Raw genomic sequence first — 17461 nt, 5'->3', positions numbered from 1 at the left:
AGATGGTGTAGCATTTGACGGATGAGGCTGCATGCACGAATCTCGAAAACGAACTCAGAAATTTGCGGAAGTTTTAAGGATTCCCGCGTTACCAACCCAATCGATGACTACTACCTTTGGGCTGCCTAATCTGGAAACTGTATGGGCCTAGTTACTTATGCCAATGGGCTAGTCAAATTGGGCCCATCACTCGTGGTCCCAACCTCGTCCCACCGTTTCTCCACCGGTTTGTCTTTCTTGCCGCTTCGCATCTCTTAGCAGATGCAGCAGCTGCTTCCCCCAGCGCCTCATCTCCGCCCGCTACCTGCCGCCGGCGAGCCCCGCACCGTGCATCTCCGCCGCCGCCGCTCCTCCTTAGCAAAATCCGCCCTCCCTCTTGCTGCCTCTCCCCGCCCCTCCCACTGATTCTACTTCCCTCCCACTTGAGCCACCGAATTCAGGCGTAGTAGAAACCTGCAGGCATTTACGTTTCCACATGCCGCAGGCGCATTCTCCGTCCGTGCTCTCAACAGATCTCTCCTCCGACGATTCGTGCTCGTCCAACTGTGGTCGGTGGTGGTAGACGGCCGGCGACGAGGTGGGCCCTCCTCCTCCTCCTCCTGCTCCTGCTCCTGCTCCTCATTCCTCTCTCGCATTGAGGCATGGTGGTGGCTGGGTTAGGGTTTCCGGTTCGGGGTCGTCGGGGGAGGGCTCCATGGCCGGCGGGCTTAGAGTGTCTGGCGGCGGCAGTAGGCACGGCGGCGGTGGCGGATCGAGGGTGGCGAGGTGAGGTGCCGCGGGCGTCGGACGACAACCGTCGGGAAGGGCCGATGGCGGGGGCGAGCTGCTTCCTCAGTTAGCGAATGGCGGGCTGGAGGGCGGCTTGTGGGTGGCGCGGCCGGCGGCGCCATTGCCGGCTGTGACAGGGGCAGTGGATGCCGTCGCCCCAAATCTTGCATGTGCAGTGCAGGCGTTAGTAAAATCCTTGATTTATTTCCGTGTCGAAGCTGCGCATCATGGCGGGCACGCCTTTCTCCTTCACCTTTTGTCATGTGATGTTTTATTTTAGCAACAAGGAAATAGGAATTAACTGATTTGTCTTTCAAATCGAAAGGTTTGGTTCGTTTAGCTCTTGCATCCTGATTTGTGTTGAATTAATGAATTTTTATGGCATTAAGAATTTGCTACCTTTATATAGGAGGTACCATCTTCAATATTTAAACATAATTTATTAATCGTTTGTACTCTTATTTGTGTGATTTCAATGAGAATGTGTGTCATGCGTACATGATCTTTTTACTACAAATTTTGTCTCACATGTTTGCCCCACCTAAAATTTAGAGTGTGCTCCGCCACTGTTGCTTCGGCTGGATGGTGGATTTGGTTCACTAGCTGTTGGAACAGAGGGGGGGCAGTTTTGCTCCAATTCAAAACTCAAATCCCCCTCCTCTCCTCCCAGATTGCTGCGGGTTTGTCCCGCCCCAATCCATCCATTCATGGTCCACGTGGGCTCGCCTTCCTCAGCGCGCAGTGTGAATCAACCCAAGGTGAGTGCGGTTGCAATTCCTTGTACAAACAGTTGTGGTTAAACCCGAAAGTCTTGGCGATATGTGTTATACTTGCTGTTGATTGTCGAAGCTGTATTTTCCCCGTATTGTTTTGCAAATGGAGATCCACAAATTCAAAATTGAGCTTGCTAGAGGTGCCTCAGTCACAGAAATCGACTCTGTATATGTCATTGTTGTCTATTATACACCCACTGCTTGAATGTTGTTTGCTTCCTAGGGAGAATGTCACAGCATAACTCAACAATTCTTTTTATGCCTACAAATACAGCTTCACAGATGCATATGAGTGACCCTGACAGGAGAGGATATTACTATATTTTTGTCTCTGCTCTACTAGGTTACTTATAGCTCTTGCTTAGTACTAACATATCTTACTCACCAATCTTTTACTTTGGATCTGCAGCAAGCTGAGAACGTCTTTTTTGAGCAATTAATCAGCAAGATAGAAGCTGCGGATTTTGATCCGCGGCCCTTATTGAAACAATGGAACGTTTTAGGCCGCTATGAACCAATCAAGCGGAGTATCCTTATGTCTAGCCTTTTCAACCTTTTCTGTAATTTATTGTTTTTGGTAATATAAAGTATTGGCACGTTTTCCTCATTTAGTTCCTACTGTCTGTCATCATAGTACTATATTCTGACATGTTCATCTTCACCGTATTGCTATGCTAACTTTCTATGGTCTTTCGTATACCAGTCCAGTTTAGTTTTCCATCCAAGAGATTCTGTACTTATTGAGAAACCTTGTTGTAGGCTTGCAGTACAATAGTACTTGTCTGAAGTAGAAATCAGTAGAGGAAAGCAACTATTTATATTTTACAATATTGTGACTAAGATAGATCTGTCTTAATGTGGTATGTTCTTCATTTTTTTTATTGAGAGGGAAATAAAATTCCTGGTTCTAATGCTATTTTCTCATTACTAGTTTACAATGCCTGGTTCTAGCTTCTAGTTAATAATAGTAATGCAAATGTTACTCTGCTCCGGTAAATCTGAGTATGTGCCTTTTTATGGGCATGTCTGCATTATTGTTGGCCTTAATTCTATTAAGATGTATATCACATTAAGAGACGCACTGAAGATTATGGTATTTTTTGTTCCTGTAAGCCTTCTTCTGGTTCATCAGTTGTGTGTGGCAAAGACTGCCATTGTGGGTAAGTTTTCCCTTCCTCTGTATCAAAACATTTACTGGCTTCATAAGACTCCAAAAGGACAAGATTTTTTTTAAATCCATGCTAATATCTATCATCAAAGCTAAAAGGGTGCTCTTTTCAAATGCTTCTATTTCACATCTTTCGCTATGCTGGTTTCTTCCCGCATTTTGTTCACCAATTCAACATGATATTTCTTTGTGCACATGTTTACTTAACTTTTAGTGCATATTATAGCATTGGTACTGCTTAGTTCTGTGATCACCTTGAATTCTTTTCTTTTTTAAAAAATGGAAATTAAAAAGCATGCAAATTTGTTAGCAATTAGGTTATTGCACCTATGAGTTTTATCATTAGCAAGATATTCTTAAATACTGATAATTTGCTGATGCAGGATGCTGTTCTCTTGTTGTTCATCAAACTGTGAATGTGATAACACATGTGCCAACAAACCATTCCAGCACAGACCTCTGAAGCAAACCAAATTGATTACGGTAAGTTTATTACTGTGAGACTGATTCAACTTTTTGTAATTATTATTTGGAAAGGGATGGCTATTTAGGGAGAGCAATGATGGGGAACAGTAAATGCATTTGCTGGTGCTGTATATTGACATAGCTTCTTCATTTTCTGTGTTAAGGGGGATGTATGTGCAGGGAGGGGATTGTGGACTTTTGTTTAGGATTAGAGGGTCTGATAAAGGAGCAGTAGCACAGTTAAATAAGACAAAAAAAGTAATGATGCTTCAAAGAAAAGTTACACTGACTCCAATCTGTGATGTCAGTAATGGTTTTATGGTTGCAACTAGATTCTGCTACCCTGACAAAAGCTTTCCTGCCAAACATATGTATTATCTGTTTCCAAAAAATTTCTTCCTCCAGGGTTTTCTAGAATATTTAAGAATTTTCCGCACTTATATGATTGGCACTTCATGAGTTCCCTCCTGGGCCCATTGTCATTGACACAGTTAGTCCCACGTCTCAGTGGGATGGGGTGGCAAATGAAACTGTCAATCTTAAGATTGACAAATTCTTGGATGCCCCGGTTTTTCAGGCTCTGATTTGCCTTTTCTCTGATGTTCTCCTGCTTAAACACAACAATGATTCATGAAGACTTTCGATGTTAGAGATTGCATAATGAGGTTCAATTTCCTGTGCACGGCTAGATAATTCCCATCTCTGAAAAGAATCCTAGCCCTTTGGAAATGAGCCTTATGGTACATGGTTGGGAATTTTCTTTCCTGGTAAGAAGGATATCCCTACAAAATGGAAGCAAGGATATTCTTATGTCCTGTGTCCATGTTCCCGTCTGGCTGTGGGGATCTGTGTGCACCGCAACCATGGTAGCACCAATGCTCAATCCCATCCCACTTCTTTGTCCTCACGTCAAGTTCCTGTGTCCTTGCCTCACTCTGCCAGCCCATCTTGCCCAATTATCCCTGCACCCCGCTAGTTCAATAGTGGCAACCAAAAGTGACTCCGGCGTCCACTCTCCAGCAACGTCAATCCTTGCTGTTCACTGTCATCCTCGCCCCATGACTCCTGCCGCTTCCACCACCTCATACAATACTACAACAGCCTGCAATCTCCTCTAATCAACTATTGTAGTTTCTTGGTTCTGGTGAGTGGTGATTGCTGCAAACTTTGTAGAATCTTTTCGAGTAATCTATCATATGGCCCTTGCTCGATCTGATGTCTGTGTAAGCCTTTGAGGATATGGATATCACTGAACAATGCTTAAACTTCATGATTTATACATCTTCATTTGTCAAGGAACCATCAGTTGCTCAATTTTGTAATTAACTTTTGGCACTTTCCTGGAAATCTTGCAATTATTTTTGTAGTGATATTTTTTTAATATTTTGATCAGCTCAGTAGCTTGCCATGTATTTTATATATGACCAACCAATGTTTTGCATTATGATGTTCCTTTTTCTGTACAATGCTTTTCATTGATAGAATAACCGTTTGCCAAAGAGGGACTATAAATTATTTTAGGTTAGATGGTGTAAGTTTAGAAGCCATGTTTCCTTATCTCTGTTTTCATTCTGTGCATTTAACTACCTTTTCTCTTTAGCTTAAATTTTCCCAGAGTTTATCCTATTTGTATAATATTCAGCATTACCATGCTGTAGAGTTTATTTTTCCCAGAACTGCCTCTTCACCTAAAGAACATCTTGTGAAATTTCCTTTGTCCTGTGAAGTAGCTTTACATGAGAAAGAATGCCAGTACTTTAGTCATTGAATAGGCCGTAGGTTGTTGGAAGACTTAAATGTGGTTTTTTCTCGAACACGCAGGAGAGCTGTGTATCATTATATTAAGAAGAAAAAAGGGGAAGAGCCCTTACAGAACACGCACACACCCACCCTCAAAGTTTTACAGGAAAATAGCGCGCCTGGTAAAACAAAAAAACGACCAACACTTCCAGCACCTAATCCGGTCTAAGGGTGAGGAGGTAGGAAATACCTCTGGCCCCGGCCAGACCCCAAACATGTAATTCCTCACCAGCGAGCATTAGAGCTCTAGCTAGGTTAGGTGATACACCATCAAACACACACCTATTTCGGTGGTTCCATAAGATCCATGCGCCCAGAATAATCAGAGAATTGAGACCCTTCTGTAGTTGTTCTCCTGCTCCTGAAACTGCTCTTTCCCACCAATCATCAAAGGAGACCTCCCCAATCTGCGGAGCTAATGCCTGCTGTCCGACAGTTTGCAAAAGCTTGAACCAGAATTCTCTAGCAAATACACACCCCAATAGGAGGTGGCTAATGGTTTCATCTTCTTGATCACAATGAGGACAGCAATCTGGGTGACTTAAATGTGTTATAATGAAAATCACAACATGTGCCAAGTATGATTTAATTTTAGTAAATCACATTTAATGTCAGTTTTCTATAAATATAGTTTGAGTTTAAAATTTTAATAATCCCCCCCTAAATTTTTACGCTGTATTAGATTTAGCCTCATGCAAAACCTTTTGTTAGTATGTTAAAGAGTTATTTCTTTTTGTTAGTTCCTGAAAGAATTTTTTTTTGTTTCAGACAGAGAAATGTGGATTTGGATTGGTAGCTGAGGATGAAATAAAGAAAGGAGAATTTGTTGTAGAATATGTGGGTGAAGGTATTGCTTTGTTCAAGTTAATTGTGAGCAAGTAAATAAATTGCATGGAGATATATGCACTATGTTGTATTTCTCACATCTGATGCTGGACAATCGAACTAACATCCATTTTGCATAAATTTTATAGTTATTGATGACAGAGCATGTGAGAAAAGATTATGGCAAATGAAAAGGCTGAGTGACACTAACTTCTACCTTTGTGAGGTCAGTAGCAATATGGTCATTGATGCTACTGACAAGGGAAACATGTCCCGTTTTATAAACCATAGTTGTGAACCAAACACAGAGATGCAGAAATGGTTAGTTGTACTCTATAAATGCCCTACTTCCATGACCCCCATTGATGAACATGATATATGCTGCTAGCGTCGTATCGTTTCAGGACTGTTGATGGAGAGACCAGAGTTGGAATCTTCGCCCTTCGTGACATAAAGAAAGGGGAGGAGCTGACCTATGACTATAAGTATGTCCATCCCACTCTCCCGGCTGTCCTTATCCCCCAATCCTTCTAATTTTTAATGAAGTTTTTTCACCCATCTTGATCTCTTAGTCTTTTGTTCTGGAAATATTTGCTGTCTTTAATTTCTTAATATTATTTACAGATTTGTCCAGTTTGGAGCAGATCAGGATTGTCATTGTGGATCTTCAAACTGCAGAAAAATGCTTGGAGCAACGAAGTCACTCAACTCAATTGTTTTTCGAAGTGGCCATTTTTCAGTGAGGTCACAGAATCAGTATGTCAAGAAGAAAAAAAGGAAAACAAAGTCTGAGAATTGCATTGGGCAGTTTCTTCGTTTGTGGCATCGACGGCAAAAAATGTAGGCCTGATAACCATTTCACCCTGTTAACTATATAAGTTTCTTGCAATTCTGGAAATTTATCGTCAAATTTTTATATGAGCATTTGTTGACATAAAAAACAGAGCTGTCCTGTATGGCATTGCCCTTAAGTCAGTTAATGTACTCACTTAACGATGTAACGTAGTAAGGGAGCTACTTTGAAGATTGTCTAGGAGTACCTTTCACCTTTCCGCAATTTTTTTTGTGATTAATAATTGACTTCGAGTATGCATATGTTTTTCTTGGATGTTTCATCAATATTTTTTTGTTATCAATTTTTGATGCACTTTTACCTCTTGTCTGTAACACATTCAGGTATGTTGGATGTTGGATAATTGACTTCGATCAAGAAACTAAAATACATACTGTGAGTTTATCAACATATGGCTTTGTCAATCTGAAATTGTATTATTTCTCATGAGTAATTTTGTATGTTTGTTGTATTAATCAGCTGCAGTTTACTGACGAACATGTTGAAAAGTTTAATTTGAAAGAAGAAGAGTGGCACTTCTTACCGGTACGGCATTCTTAGACACAAAACAAGCTGCAGATTCTGTTTGTCTTATGAAGGACTTGGATTATGCCGTTCCTTGCTTTTGTTGTGACCCCACGTCTTGGACCATTCTAGTCCTATCTACTGCATCCTGAAAGTTACCATGACATTCTGCTTCTGATTTTTCTATTAGTATTATGCGTGCTTAATATTTTTTTCATTGATTCCTGAAATACCTTTTGAGTATCTTGCATGAGTTTAGGTGTGTTGCTTGCATCTCGAGTTACTTCAAGGTCAATAGAAAACACGCTCAGATTTTGCTGCGTTTTGCATTGTAATAAAACATTATTGGATTGGCTTCCCTTGTAATTTTGTCGGTTACATTTTATGTTCTTCCTATTGAGGGTACCAACTTTTAATTGTACTCATGTGGATGCCCCTAATACCACCAACTGGATTCTTTATTGGACTGGGATTATGACTGATCTGATATTCAGGATCCTGGAAGGATTAAGTTCCAGTTTTAGGATAATGACTTCATATAAGGAGTTAATGGGAAATATTCATGCATTTGGGAAGTTCCAACAATTACAAATCGGAACTATTATTGAACTACTTTGGTTTTTTTGAGATCAAGATTGTTATGGAATCCATATTTCTTCAGAGTGTTTAGAAGTTGTAATGAGCATGGAATTTGATTAGTTATTGGTGTAAAAATGGTTTCTTGTGGTATGCAGATATTGGCCAATTGTAAACATTTGCATTCATGGTAACTTTTTAGCAATGCATCATAATATTGATCAGCTATATTTTTGGAAATTCTTACCACCATCAATCAACATTAGATGGCATTAGGTTTTAGTTTAAGTTAGATACCATTATTTGTGTTCGAGGTAGCCCCTGAAATGCCTGTATGGAAAGCCAGTTGGATTAATGTTACCTCTTCATTCAACTCACTTGTTTCCATTGTGCCACTATCTTTAATAAGTAGAATCTTCCAGCTAAGAAAAATAAGATTTGCTAATGAATCCCATCGGACTTTTTTGTGACTTTCTGGGTATGAGCATCTGCATGCGCACACCTGCAATTCTACCTCATGGTGCATTGTCATCAAGTTATTAATCACCAATTAGACATTCATTTGGCAGAGGGTGGGTGACTCTTGGCCTTCAGCTCAAATAGGTAGGAAGTCACCCGACTTGCTGAGCAGTAGTTGACTACCATTGACTAGGCCATTTTGGTTGGGTGAGCTTCTGATGGAAAAAGGCCAATGAAGGAAGCAGTGATGCATTTGGGAGCTCTCCAGCCCTGGGTTAGGGGCAAGCCTGATTGTTGAACCATGCTGCTCTTGCTGCTGCTGCCTCTGAGTAGTTCTGGAATTGAAAGAGATGAGAAATTGAAAAGCTTGGTTTAAAAGTCAATTCTAAGATTCTAGGGGCTAAGTGGTGCGACTAGCTGAATGCTTCCTGCTCGGGAAGATGAAACATGCTCAATGGATACTAACAGCGTATCTTCTTGTACTCCATCTTGTTAGGAATAGCACTTGTATTCATAACAGGGGCTCTAGGCCCATATATATACAGGTACAAGAAGGGGAAAATATACAGAAAACCCCCTAATACAATATACATCTAACACCCCCCCTCAAACTCAAGGTGGGTCAAGAACACTGAGTATGGAGAGGAAAAATCTATGCTGAATACGAGTCTGGGCCTTGGTAAAGAAATCAGCCAGCTGCAATTCGGAAGGCACATACTGAAGAGCAATAACCCCATCCTGAACCTGTGAACGTGTATAAGAAACATCCACACCAATATGCTTAGTAAGCTCATGCTTCACTGGATCGCGAGCAATACTGATAGCTCCGGTACTGTCAGACAAAAGAGGAGTCGGCACAGAAACAGAAACACCAAAATCCTCAAGCAACCACCGTAACCAAGTCACCTCTGCCGTCACAAATGCCATAGCACGCAACTCAGCCTTAGCACTCGAACGAGAAACTGCTACCTGCTTCTTAGTCTTCCAAGCAATAAGGGAACCACCAAGAAAAACACAATAGGCAGAAAGAGACCGACGATCAGAAGGATCACTAGCCCATGTAGCATCACAATAAGCCGTGAGATGTAAGGAACTAGAGCGTGGAAAGAATAGACGGCGTGAAATGGTCCCACGAAGATAACGTAAGACACGAAGAAGATGGCTATAATGAAGATGAGAAGGAGCTGAAACAAACTGACTCAGAATATGCACAACATGAGAGATATCAGGACGAGTAACACCAAGATAAACGAGACTCCCAACAATATGACGATAACGAGTGGGATCCTCAAGGGGCTCACCATCAGTGGCGCGAAGATGAACATTAAGTTCCATGGGAGTCTCAACAGTCCGATGATCAGTAAGAGAAGCCCGAGCAAGAAGGTCCTGAATATACTTTTCTTGAGACAGATAGAAGCCTTCGGGCATAGAAGAAACCTCAATCCCAAGAAAGAAACTAAGAGGACCAAGATCAGACATAAGAAACGTCTCACTGAGACGGGCCTTGACAAAGGCAATATACTGAGAATCATCTCCAGTAATGATCATATCATCAACATAAAGAAGGAGAAGAGTCCGACCTCGAGGTGAAGTATGTACAAACAAGGCAGGATCATGCGCACTGGCAGAAAACCCAGCAGCAGTGACCACGGAGGCAAAGCGCTGAAACCAAGCACGAGGAGCTTGTTTTAGCCCATAAAGTGAGCGACGAAGACGACAAACCATACCCTCAGGAACAGAATACCCAGGCGGCGGCTGCATATAGACCTCCTCACGCAGCTCACCATTAAGAAAGGCATTCTTGACATCAAGCTGAGAGACGGACCACCCACGAACAGAGGCCACAGCAAGAAGGGTGCGAACTGTGGTCATGTGAGCAACAGGAGCAAAAGTCTCATCATAGTCACGACCATGCTCCTGCTGAAAACCACGAGCAACAAGACGAGCTTTATAGCGCTCAAGAGAGCCATCAGAGCGAGTCTTGACCTTATACACCCACTTGCATGTAATAGGGCGCACATTGGCAGGACGAGAAACAAGGTCCCACGTGTGAGTGCGCTCAAGAGCGGCAATCTCCTCAGCCATAGCATGTTGCCATTCCGGATGAGGAAGAGCATCACGATAAGAGGACGGCTCCGAAAGAATAGTGGCAGCATAAGCAGAGGGAGAATAACAATCAGGACGCCTACGAAGACGATGACTACGACGCAGAAGTGGCTCAGGAGATGAATCCTCTGAAAAAGAAGCCTCAGTAGGAGAAGAAGGCATATCGGACGAAGAGGGCACAATAGAAGATGGCACATCAGAAGAAGATGGCACATCAGAAGGCCGAACTCTACGAGTATAGACATGTGTCACCGGGGGCTTCACAGAAAAATTAGTAGGACATTCCAGAGAAGTAGACTCCGGGGGAAGTACATCAGCACGATGAGTAGGCGAGGAGACTACAGGGGGGACCACCGGAGGACGTGATAAAGGGGTGATAGCAATAGAAGTATCAGGTAATATTAAGAAGGAAAGGGGATCGACCAAAGACGCCGGGGAAACATCAGAAGAAGGACGAGGATAGAAAGAACGAGATTCATCAAAAATAACATCCCGAGAAATCCGCATCCTACGCCCAACTGGGTCCCAACAACGATAGCCCTTATGCTCAGAACTATAGCCGAGAAAAACACACTCGACAGATTGAGCAGTCAGCTTCGTGCGCTCACGAGGTGCAAGAAGCACATAGCACACACAACCAAAAAGACGAAGACTAGAGTAGTCAGGCACTTTATTTAGAAGACGCTCAAAAGGAATCTCACCATGAAGCGCAGAAGAAGGTTGAATATTAGTCAAGTAAGTGGCTGTAGACACAGCCTCAGCCCAAAAGTGAGGTGGAACAGAAGAAGCAAGCAGAAGAGCACGAGCAGTCTCAAGGAGATGACGATGCTTGCGTTCGGCCACACCATTCTGAGCATGGGCGCCAGGACAAGAAAACTGAGCAAGGGTGCCCTGCTCAGAGAGAACCTGACGAAGAGTGACGGAAAGGTACTCACCAGCAGAGTCAGCACGAAAGACACGGATAGAAGTGTCAAAATGAGTGCGGATCATAGAAGTAAAAGACTTATAGATGGATAAGGCCTCGGTACGGTGTTTCATAAAATAAATCCATGTATGACGAGAAAAATCATCTATGAATATAATATAGTATCGATGGCCCCCTTTAGAAACAAAGGGAGCAGGACCCCAGACATCCGAATGAACAAGATCAAAAGGACGCTGTGACACAGACTCACTAGAATGATAGGGAAGCTGAATTTGCTTGCCCAACCGACAACCCTGACATTGAGCTAAGGACTCATGACCTGAAACAGAACCTAGAAGACCACGACGAATCAAACTAGATAGACGGGAGCCACATAGATGACCCAAGCGATGATGCCACTGATCAAAAGATGCGGTCGACGAAGCAGCCAAAGCGGAGCCAACTAGACTGACGGGCGCAGCGGAAGGAAGACGAAGCCAGTCAAGCTCCCAAAGACGCTGAGAATCACGACGACGAGGGCCAGTACCAACCAGCTGACCCGTGCGACGATCCTGAACATAACAAATATCAGGATCAAGAATGACACGACAGTTATGATCAGTAAGCTAGCCAGCGGACATGAGCTGCATGGTCAGATCGGGAACATAAGAAACATTAGGGACATGAAAGGAGTCAGATAGGAGAGTGCCATGTCCAACAACAGGAAGAGAAGAACCATCGGCTGTATGAACAGTAGGAGAACCAGGTGGAGACCGTATGGAAGAAAGACAGGTGCAATCAGGAGTCATATGAAACGAAGCACCAGAATCAAGAATCCATGGACAAATACCTGGAGTAGACGTGGAAGGTGATCCCAAAGCGGAAGACTGCGAAGCAGCAGCAGAACCTATAGGTGCAGAGGGCTGAGTCACAGAACCCGCAGCGCCTGGTGACGTAGAGGTAACAAGGCGACTGAGCAACCTGATGATCTCCTGTGTCTCAGAACCAGCAGAACTCCGCTGAGGATTGCCAGAACCAGAACCACCAGTAGCACTAGCACCCAGCGAAGAACGAGCAGAACCAGCAGGAGCACTAGGACCCTGTGAAGAACGTCCACCGCGGCGAGACTGACCCTCACGAGACTGAGCCTTCTTCTTCCTGTAACAAAAGGCCTCCACATGATTATCCTTGCCACACCAATCACATTTAAGACCACCCCCTCGACTCTCGGAAGAAGGCACCGCAGGACGAGTAGAGGAGCTGACAGCCAAAACGGAAGAATATCGCATCAATCCAGCAGTAAGAAGGCGAGTCTCCTCATTACGAACAGCAGCAAGAGCCTCCATCAGGGAGACACAGGGATGTCGAGCAAGCAGCTGTGCACGAAGGGGCTCAAACTCATCCCGAAGACGTGTCAAGAAGTCGTAGGTGCGACGAAGCTCAAGAGCCTGCTGCTGACCCAGGCAGGACTGGCAGGTGCTAGGAGACAACGGAGGACTAAGAGTGTCGAGCTGGCGCCAAATAGTAGAAATCTGACCGTAGAAATCATCAACGGTACCATCACCCTGTCGAACGAGCTGCTCCTGACGAATGGCTGCAAGAAAAGTAGATTGACCGGTGGGCTCATAACGTGTGCGAAGAAAAGCCCACATCTGATGTGCAAAATCAAGCTCAATAATATCAGCCGAAACCCTGTCATCAATGCTAGCAACGAGAATAGAAGCAGCTCGAGCATCCTCATCAACCCATGTCCGGTATGCAGTAAACTGAGACTCATAGGATGCAAGGCCATCATCATAATCAGCAAGGAGCTTCGCCACATCTGTATCATGAGTAGCAAGCAACCGATCCATCTCTTCAGCCGTAGCTGTCTCTGGAATCACTGGCTTCGCAGGAAGCACCGGGTATGTAGGAGCAGTAGGACGAGGTGGACAAGGCAACTCGCCAGTAAGAAACTCCCAAAGACGAAGACCACGCATATGAATCCGTAGACGAGGAACCCAATCGCGATAGTTGTTGCCATTGAATAGGACCGGGCAACGTAACACTGGGACACCACCAGACGAAGGAGCCGAAGGAGCCATGGCGACGGCGAGAGCGCAAGTAAAATAGCGGCGGGCGACGGCAAGAGCGCAGAAGAATAGCGGCGCAAGCGTTTTTTTTTTTTTTTTGTGCCGGTACTCAAAAGGCAATATGTACTGCACAATAGAAAAGCAGCGCACAAAGAAGCCGAGAGTACACGTAGGGCAGCAGCTTTTTTTTTTTTACTCTTTTTTTTTTCTTTTTTTTTCTTTTCTTTTTTTTTTACCTGTCACGGGAGATGTATCTCTGCACGCACGGAAGGACAGGTAGCTGGAAGCTGGAACCTTATCGCTTCACACGGGGGAGGACCCAACAACAGGACAAACCAAACCCAACCTTATCTTCACGCGGGGAGGACCAGGCAACGACCCGAGCGAGCGACGAACGGCCGGCGATGGCGTCGAGCGGGCGGCGGTGTCCGGCAGCGGCGACGAGCGCCGTCGTGGCCGGCACCGACGACGAGCAGCCGGTGAGGCCGGGGGAGACGGCGACGAGCGGCCGGCGGGGGTCGGCGGCGACGAGCGGCCGGCGGGGGTCGGCGGCGACGAGCACTCGGCAAATCCGGCGAGTGGAGAGCCGGACGAGCGGCGGCCGAAGGCTCTGCGCAGGCAAGCAGGCAATACGGATCTGGCGGGGAAGGATAGCACGCAAGTGCAACGTGCATGAAAAAAAAAAATCCTAGAGTAGATTGAGGAGAAATCTAACCCTAGTTTGGCTCTGTACCATGTTAGGAATAGCACTTGTATTCATAACAGGGGCTCTAGGCCCATATATATACAGGTACAAGAAGGGGAAAATATACAGAAAACCCCCTAATACAATATACATCTAACACATCTCACCTCCACTTCTAAGGAGGTTGATTCCAGGGGTTAAGTTTTGCGACTAGCAGAATGCTTCCTGCTTAGGAAGACAAAATGTTTCCAATGGATACTAATAGCATCTGTAGATATAAGGGGTTTCGGGAGGATTGCTTTGAGATGTAACCAGACAAGTGTCGTGTGGGGAGATGAGGTCTTTCAGATTTGTAAAGGACCCAGGACCTGTGCAACTTGATACTGGGAAGGCCAACCCAGCAGTGTGTGAAGTCATTATTGACGGTTGATTGATATGAGGCAGAAATCAATGGCAGTGCAGGCAGAAATCAACAGCATGGAGCCTCTAATTTTTTTTTTCCATCAACAGTCTATCGTCTTCCTTTACTCCCCACTGTTCTGGATTTCTAGCCTCACCTTCCAACCAAGCCCGTAATGTAACAGATCCAGCAAGCAGTGGGATGTAACATTTCTTCTGGGAAGGGGGCTTGTGGCCCCTTGTTCTACTTTTTCTTGGATATGCAATACATATATGCATTTGTTGTTATTCAGTGCCCGTGGAAAATATGTGCAGTTCTATACTGGCTTTCCTGTTACTGTTAAATTTTGCTAAACCAAAGCTGGGATAGCCACTTCTTTCCAGTTGTATAGAGAACTTTCTGGGAGCTAACTTGACCTTTTTCTGTTTCCAGGTTGATTCATCAGATGATGAAAAATGAGCATTGAAGTTAACTGTCACAATCTATTGGTATAATGCTTTTTCTCTAACTGACCATTCTTTTATGCAATTGCTGTTGTGTGTCAATAATAGTTTTCACGTTTGTACAATATATTTGTTCATCCTGTTTGCTTTGTATTCTTGTTCAATCCTACTGCAACGCACAAAGTAGAAAATGTTACTTAGAGAATGGTATTGACATGAGGTATGAGCTGTTCCGAACTCCAAAACATGCACTGCACATTTGGAAATGTGATCTGGTCGGTTACCTTTACTTGATGATTGATCTATTCTAGGAGAGATTCTTTTCTTGCTTCAGTAGAGATGGCAGTCAGCATCAAATTTTTTTCAGCACCAAATTTTTTCCATTCTTTTTCTTGAATAAAAAATTATGTATCTTCTACCTTCAAGTACTGGTGCAACCTGACTCTCTGCATTAACGTTTTTCTTAGCTCTCTTTGACCCTTGATGACTGATGGAAGTTGTTCCTTTCCTTTTCACAGGACTGTGAGGGTTCGCTGCGCTGCCAGCCTGATTTCGGCTCATTTGCCATCAACGGCAGCAAGGCAGAACTGGCGGGCAGTTTTCTCCCATTTGGAGTCTGCTGCAACCCTGATGCTTGAGACAAGCTTGTGCGCGGTCTGGCGCCACAAGCTGTAACTGCCGATTCCCATTGCCAAACTGAACCATACCCTTCGATTGCATTGTTCGTTGCGCATCTTGTGATGCTCGGAAACAGAATAAAACCTTTGGTGAGTGCAGTGTACCAGCGTTGTTGTGTTGTGATGCGGAAGCGTAGTTGATATGTGGGTTAGTGTCAACAGATATGTTGGTTATTGCCTGTTGTCGCGGCACACTCTGACGAAACATGAGGAGGGATGATCGAAGTGATCTGTCTCCCTGGTTGCTGGCTGATCGATGCATGCCTGACTGAGATAAGCCAAAATTGGCTGCTGCGTAAGAGCCAGTAGTGCTGGTCTTGTTTAGTCGAGTTGTTAGGCGATGTTTTCGTGTTTTTCTCTATTGCGGAATGTTTTAAACATTGATGGTGTTGCTAATGTAATGCATGCATTGTGTCTTGTTTTGGAAAAAGAAATGTTCTACTGATGGTAGAGGTGCTAAGTTAATTTTATTCCGTTGAAGCAAGGACATTCTTGGTTGGCTTCAGGCATGATGCAAACCATTCTATGCAAAGAACGTTAATTTTATTCTTTACATCGATGCACGCATGGCTCTTGTGCGTGGCGTGGCCGAGGCACGGCAAGCAGGGGAGTTGCAGGCCTGGCCTTGCCTTGGGAGTTGGGAGCAATTGCCGGCCGGTGGCTGCAACGCTGGTGCATGTATGGTGGCCGTGTCCTGTGGCTTTTTCGCTGCTGCGGTGCTTGGTGCCTAGACAAACAAGCATGCATGGCATGGGGCGCGGCCATGGCTTCGTTGCCATCTGATTTCTGAGGCCCCCCATGTTCTCCTGCGCCACAGCAACATCTGAGGCCGCATTTGTTTCAACTTTCAAGCGCCTGCACTGCACTGCATTCTCTCTCTCTCTCTCTCTCTCTCCCTCTCTCTCTCTCTCTCTAAAGCAGAGCAAGGAAGCAAACAAAAAATAGAATCTTACGAGAAAATAGAGGAAGGTAGGTGTACGAACGTACGTACGACCTTGAATCATTGAATGGGGAGAGGGAGAGAGAGCAGCCACGGGAGACAGGACAGGACCAACCAGATCTAGAAGAATTTTTTTATTTTTTTATTTTTTCTTTTACAAATTTGCAGAAATAAACAGCGGTTCCAAAAATTTACAGAAATAGACATTTGTCGCCGGATCAAACGGCGGTAGGTAAAAAAAATTAAAGGGCGCTACCGTCAGTTGAAACGGCGGTTGGAGGGGAGGAGCTAGCTACCACCGTTTCAAACGGCGGTACGGTTACCGCCGTTTCAAAGAGCGGTAGCCGGCTACCGCTGTTTCTGAAAGCAATAGAGATTGCATGGAATAATAGATTGATTTGGTATACAATATGTACAAATATATAAGCAGCCTTTTGTGAGGTTTATAGAAACACAACCGACCAAGAGGTAAGACTGCCCATCCTAATCCATCTAGGGAACGGCAAGGAGCCGGCCTGGGCCTGGCGTATAGCCAGGGCCCATGTACACGCACAGCACATACAACACATACACATCTTCTAACACGCCCTGCAGTCTGATCGTCGGCAGCTTGAGCGTTCAGACTGGACCTGAACTCCGTGAACACTGACAGTGCCCCGCTTGTCAATGGGACTGATTTTCGTAGCCTTGCTGGTGCTCTACAGTATCTCACCTTCACTCATCCCAACATTGCTTATGCGGTTCAGCAGGTTTGTATACACATGCATGATCCTTGTGAGCCTCATCTTGCCGCCTTGAAGCACATTCTGCGGTATATTCGTGGCACTCTTCACTTGGGTTTGCATCTCCAACCCTTTACTCAGTCGGATTTGCTGGTTTACTCTGACACTGATTGGGCTGGTTGCCCAGACACCTGGAAGTCCACTTCCAGGTATGCCATCTTTTTGGGCGACAACTTGGTCTCCTGGTCTTCAAAGCGACAGACTGCAGTCTCTCACTCGAGTGCCAAGGTTGAGTATCGGGCGGTTGCTAATGCCGTTGCC

The 17461-nt window shown here is 44.7% G+C and overlaps 1 protein-coding gene across 3 annotated transcripts; it reads left to right on the top strand.

Annotated features, from left to right (window-relative positions):
• The first annotated feature begins 239 nt into the window (after nucleotides 1-239).
• Nucleotides 240-15923, top strand: LOC117844641 (histone-lysine N-methyltransferase ASHH3). 3 transcript variants are annotated; one of them, XM_034725375.2, is made up of 13 exons: nucleotides 240-577; nucleotides 1321-1526; nucleotides 1951-2068; nucleotides 2599-2701; nucleotides 3093-3192; nucleotides 5743-5821; nucleotides 5949-6120; nucleotides 6204-6284; nucleotides 6424-6639; nucleotides 6976-7027; nucleotides 7118-7177; nucleotides 14791-14846; nucleotides 15320-15923. In XM_034725375.2, exons 2-12 carry the CDS (start codon nucleotides 1476-1478, stop codon nucleotides 14815-14817), a joined length of 1059 nt encoding a protein of 352 aa, XP_034581266.1. In that variant the 5' UTR covers nucleotides 240-577; nucleotides 1321-1475; the 3' UTR covers nucleotides 14818-14846; nucleotides 15320-15923. The 3 variants fall into 3 exon arrangements, with proteins under 3 accessions (XP_034581266.1, XP_034581265.1, XP_034581264.1); XM_034725374.2 differs by having other exon boundaries at nucleotides 241-577; nucleotides 1439-1526; nucleotides 7112-7177; XM_034725373.2 differs by having other exon boundaries at nucleotides 242-577; nucleotides 7112-7177.
• The last annotated feature ends 1538 nt before the right edge of the window (nucleotides 15924-17461 follow it).

Source organism: Setaria viridis, chromosome 2 (genome assembly GCF_005286985.2).
Source record: "Setaria viridis chromosome 2, Setaria_viridis_v4.0, whole genome shotgun sequence".
Classification (NCBI taxonomy): Eukaryota; Viridiplantae; Streptophyta; class Magnoliopsida; order Poales; family Poaceae; genus Setaria; species Setaria viridis.
This window is presented reverse-complemented; position numbering and strand designations above follow the sequence as displayed.

Bases quoted from the DNA above. Each gene is read 5' to 3' on its own strand.
- LOC117844641 (XM_034725374.2), top strand. From the start codon at position 1,476: ATGGTCCACGTGGGCTCGCCTTCCTCAGCGCGCAGTGTGAATCAACCC. The intron at 1,527-1,950 runs GTGAGTGCGGTT...TTGGATCTGCAG, and splicing joins GCAGTGTGAATCAACCCAAG to CAAGCTGAGAACGTCTTTTT. The intron at 7,028-7,111 runs GTGAGTTTATCA...TGTATTAATCAG, and splicing joins AAGAAACTAAAATACATACT to CTGCAGTTTACTGACGAACA.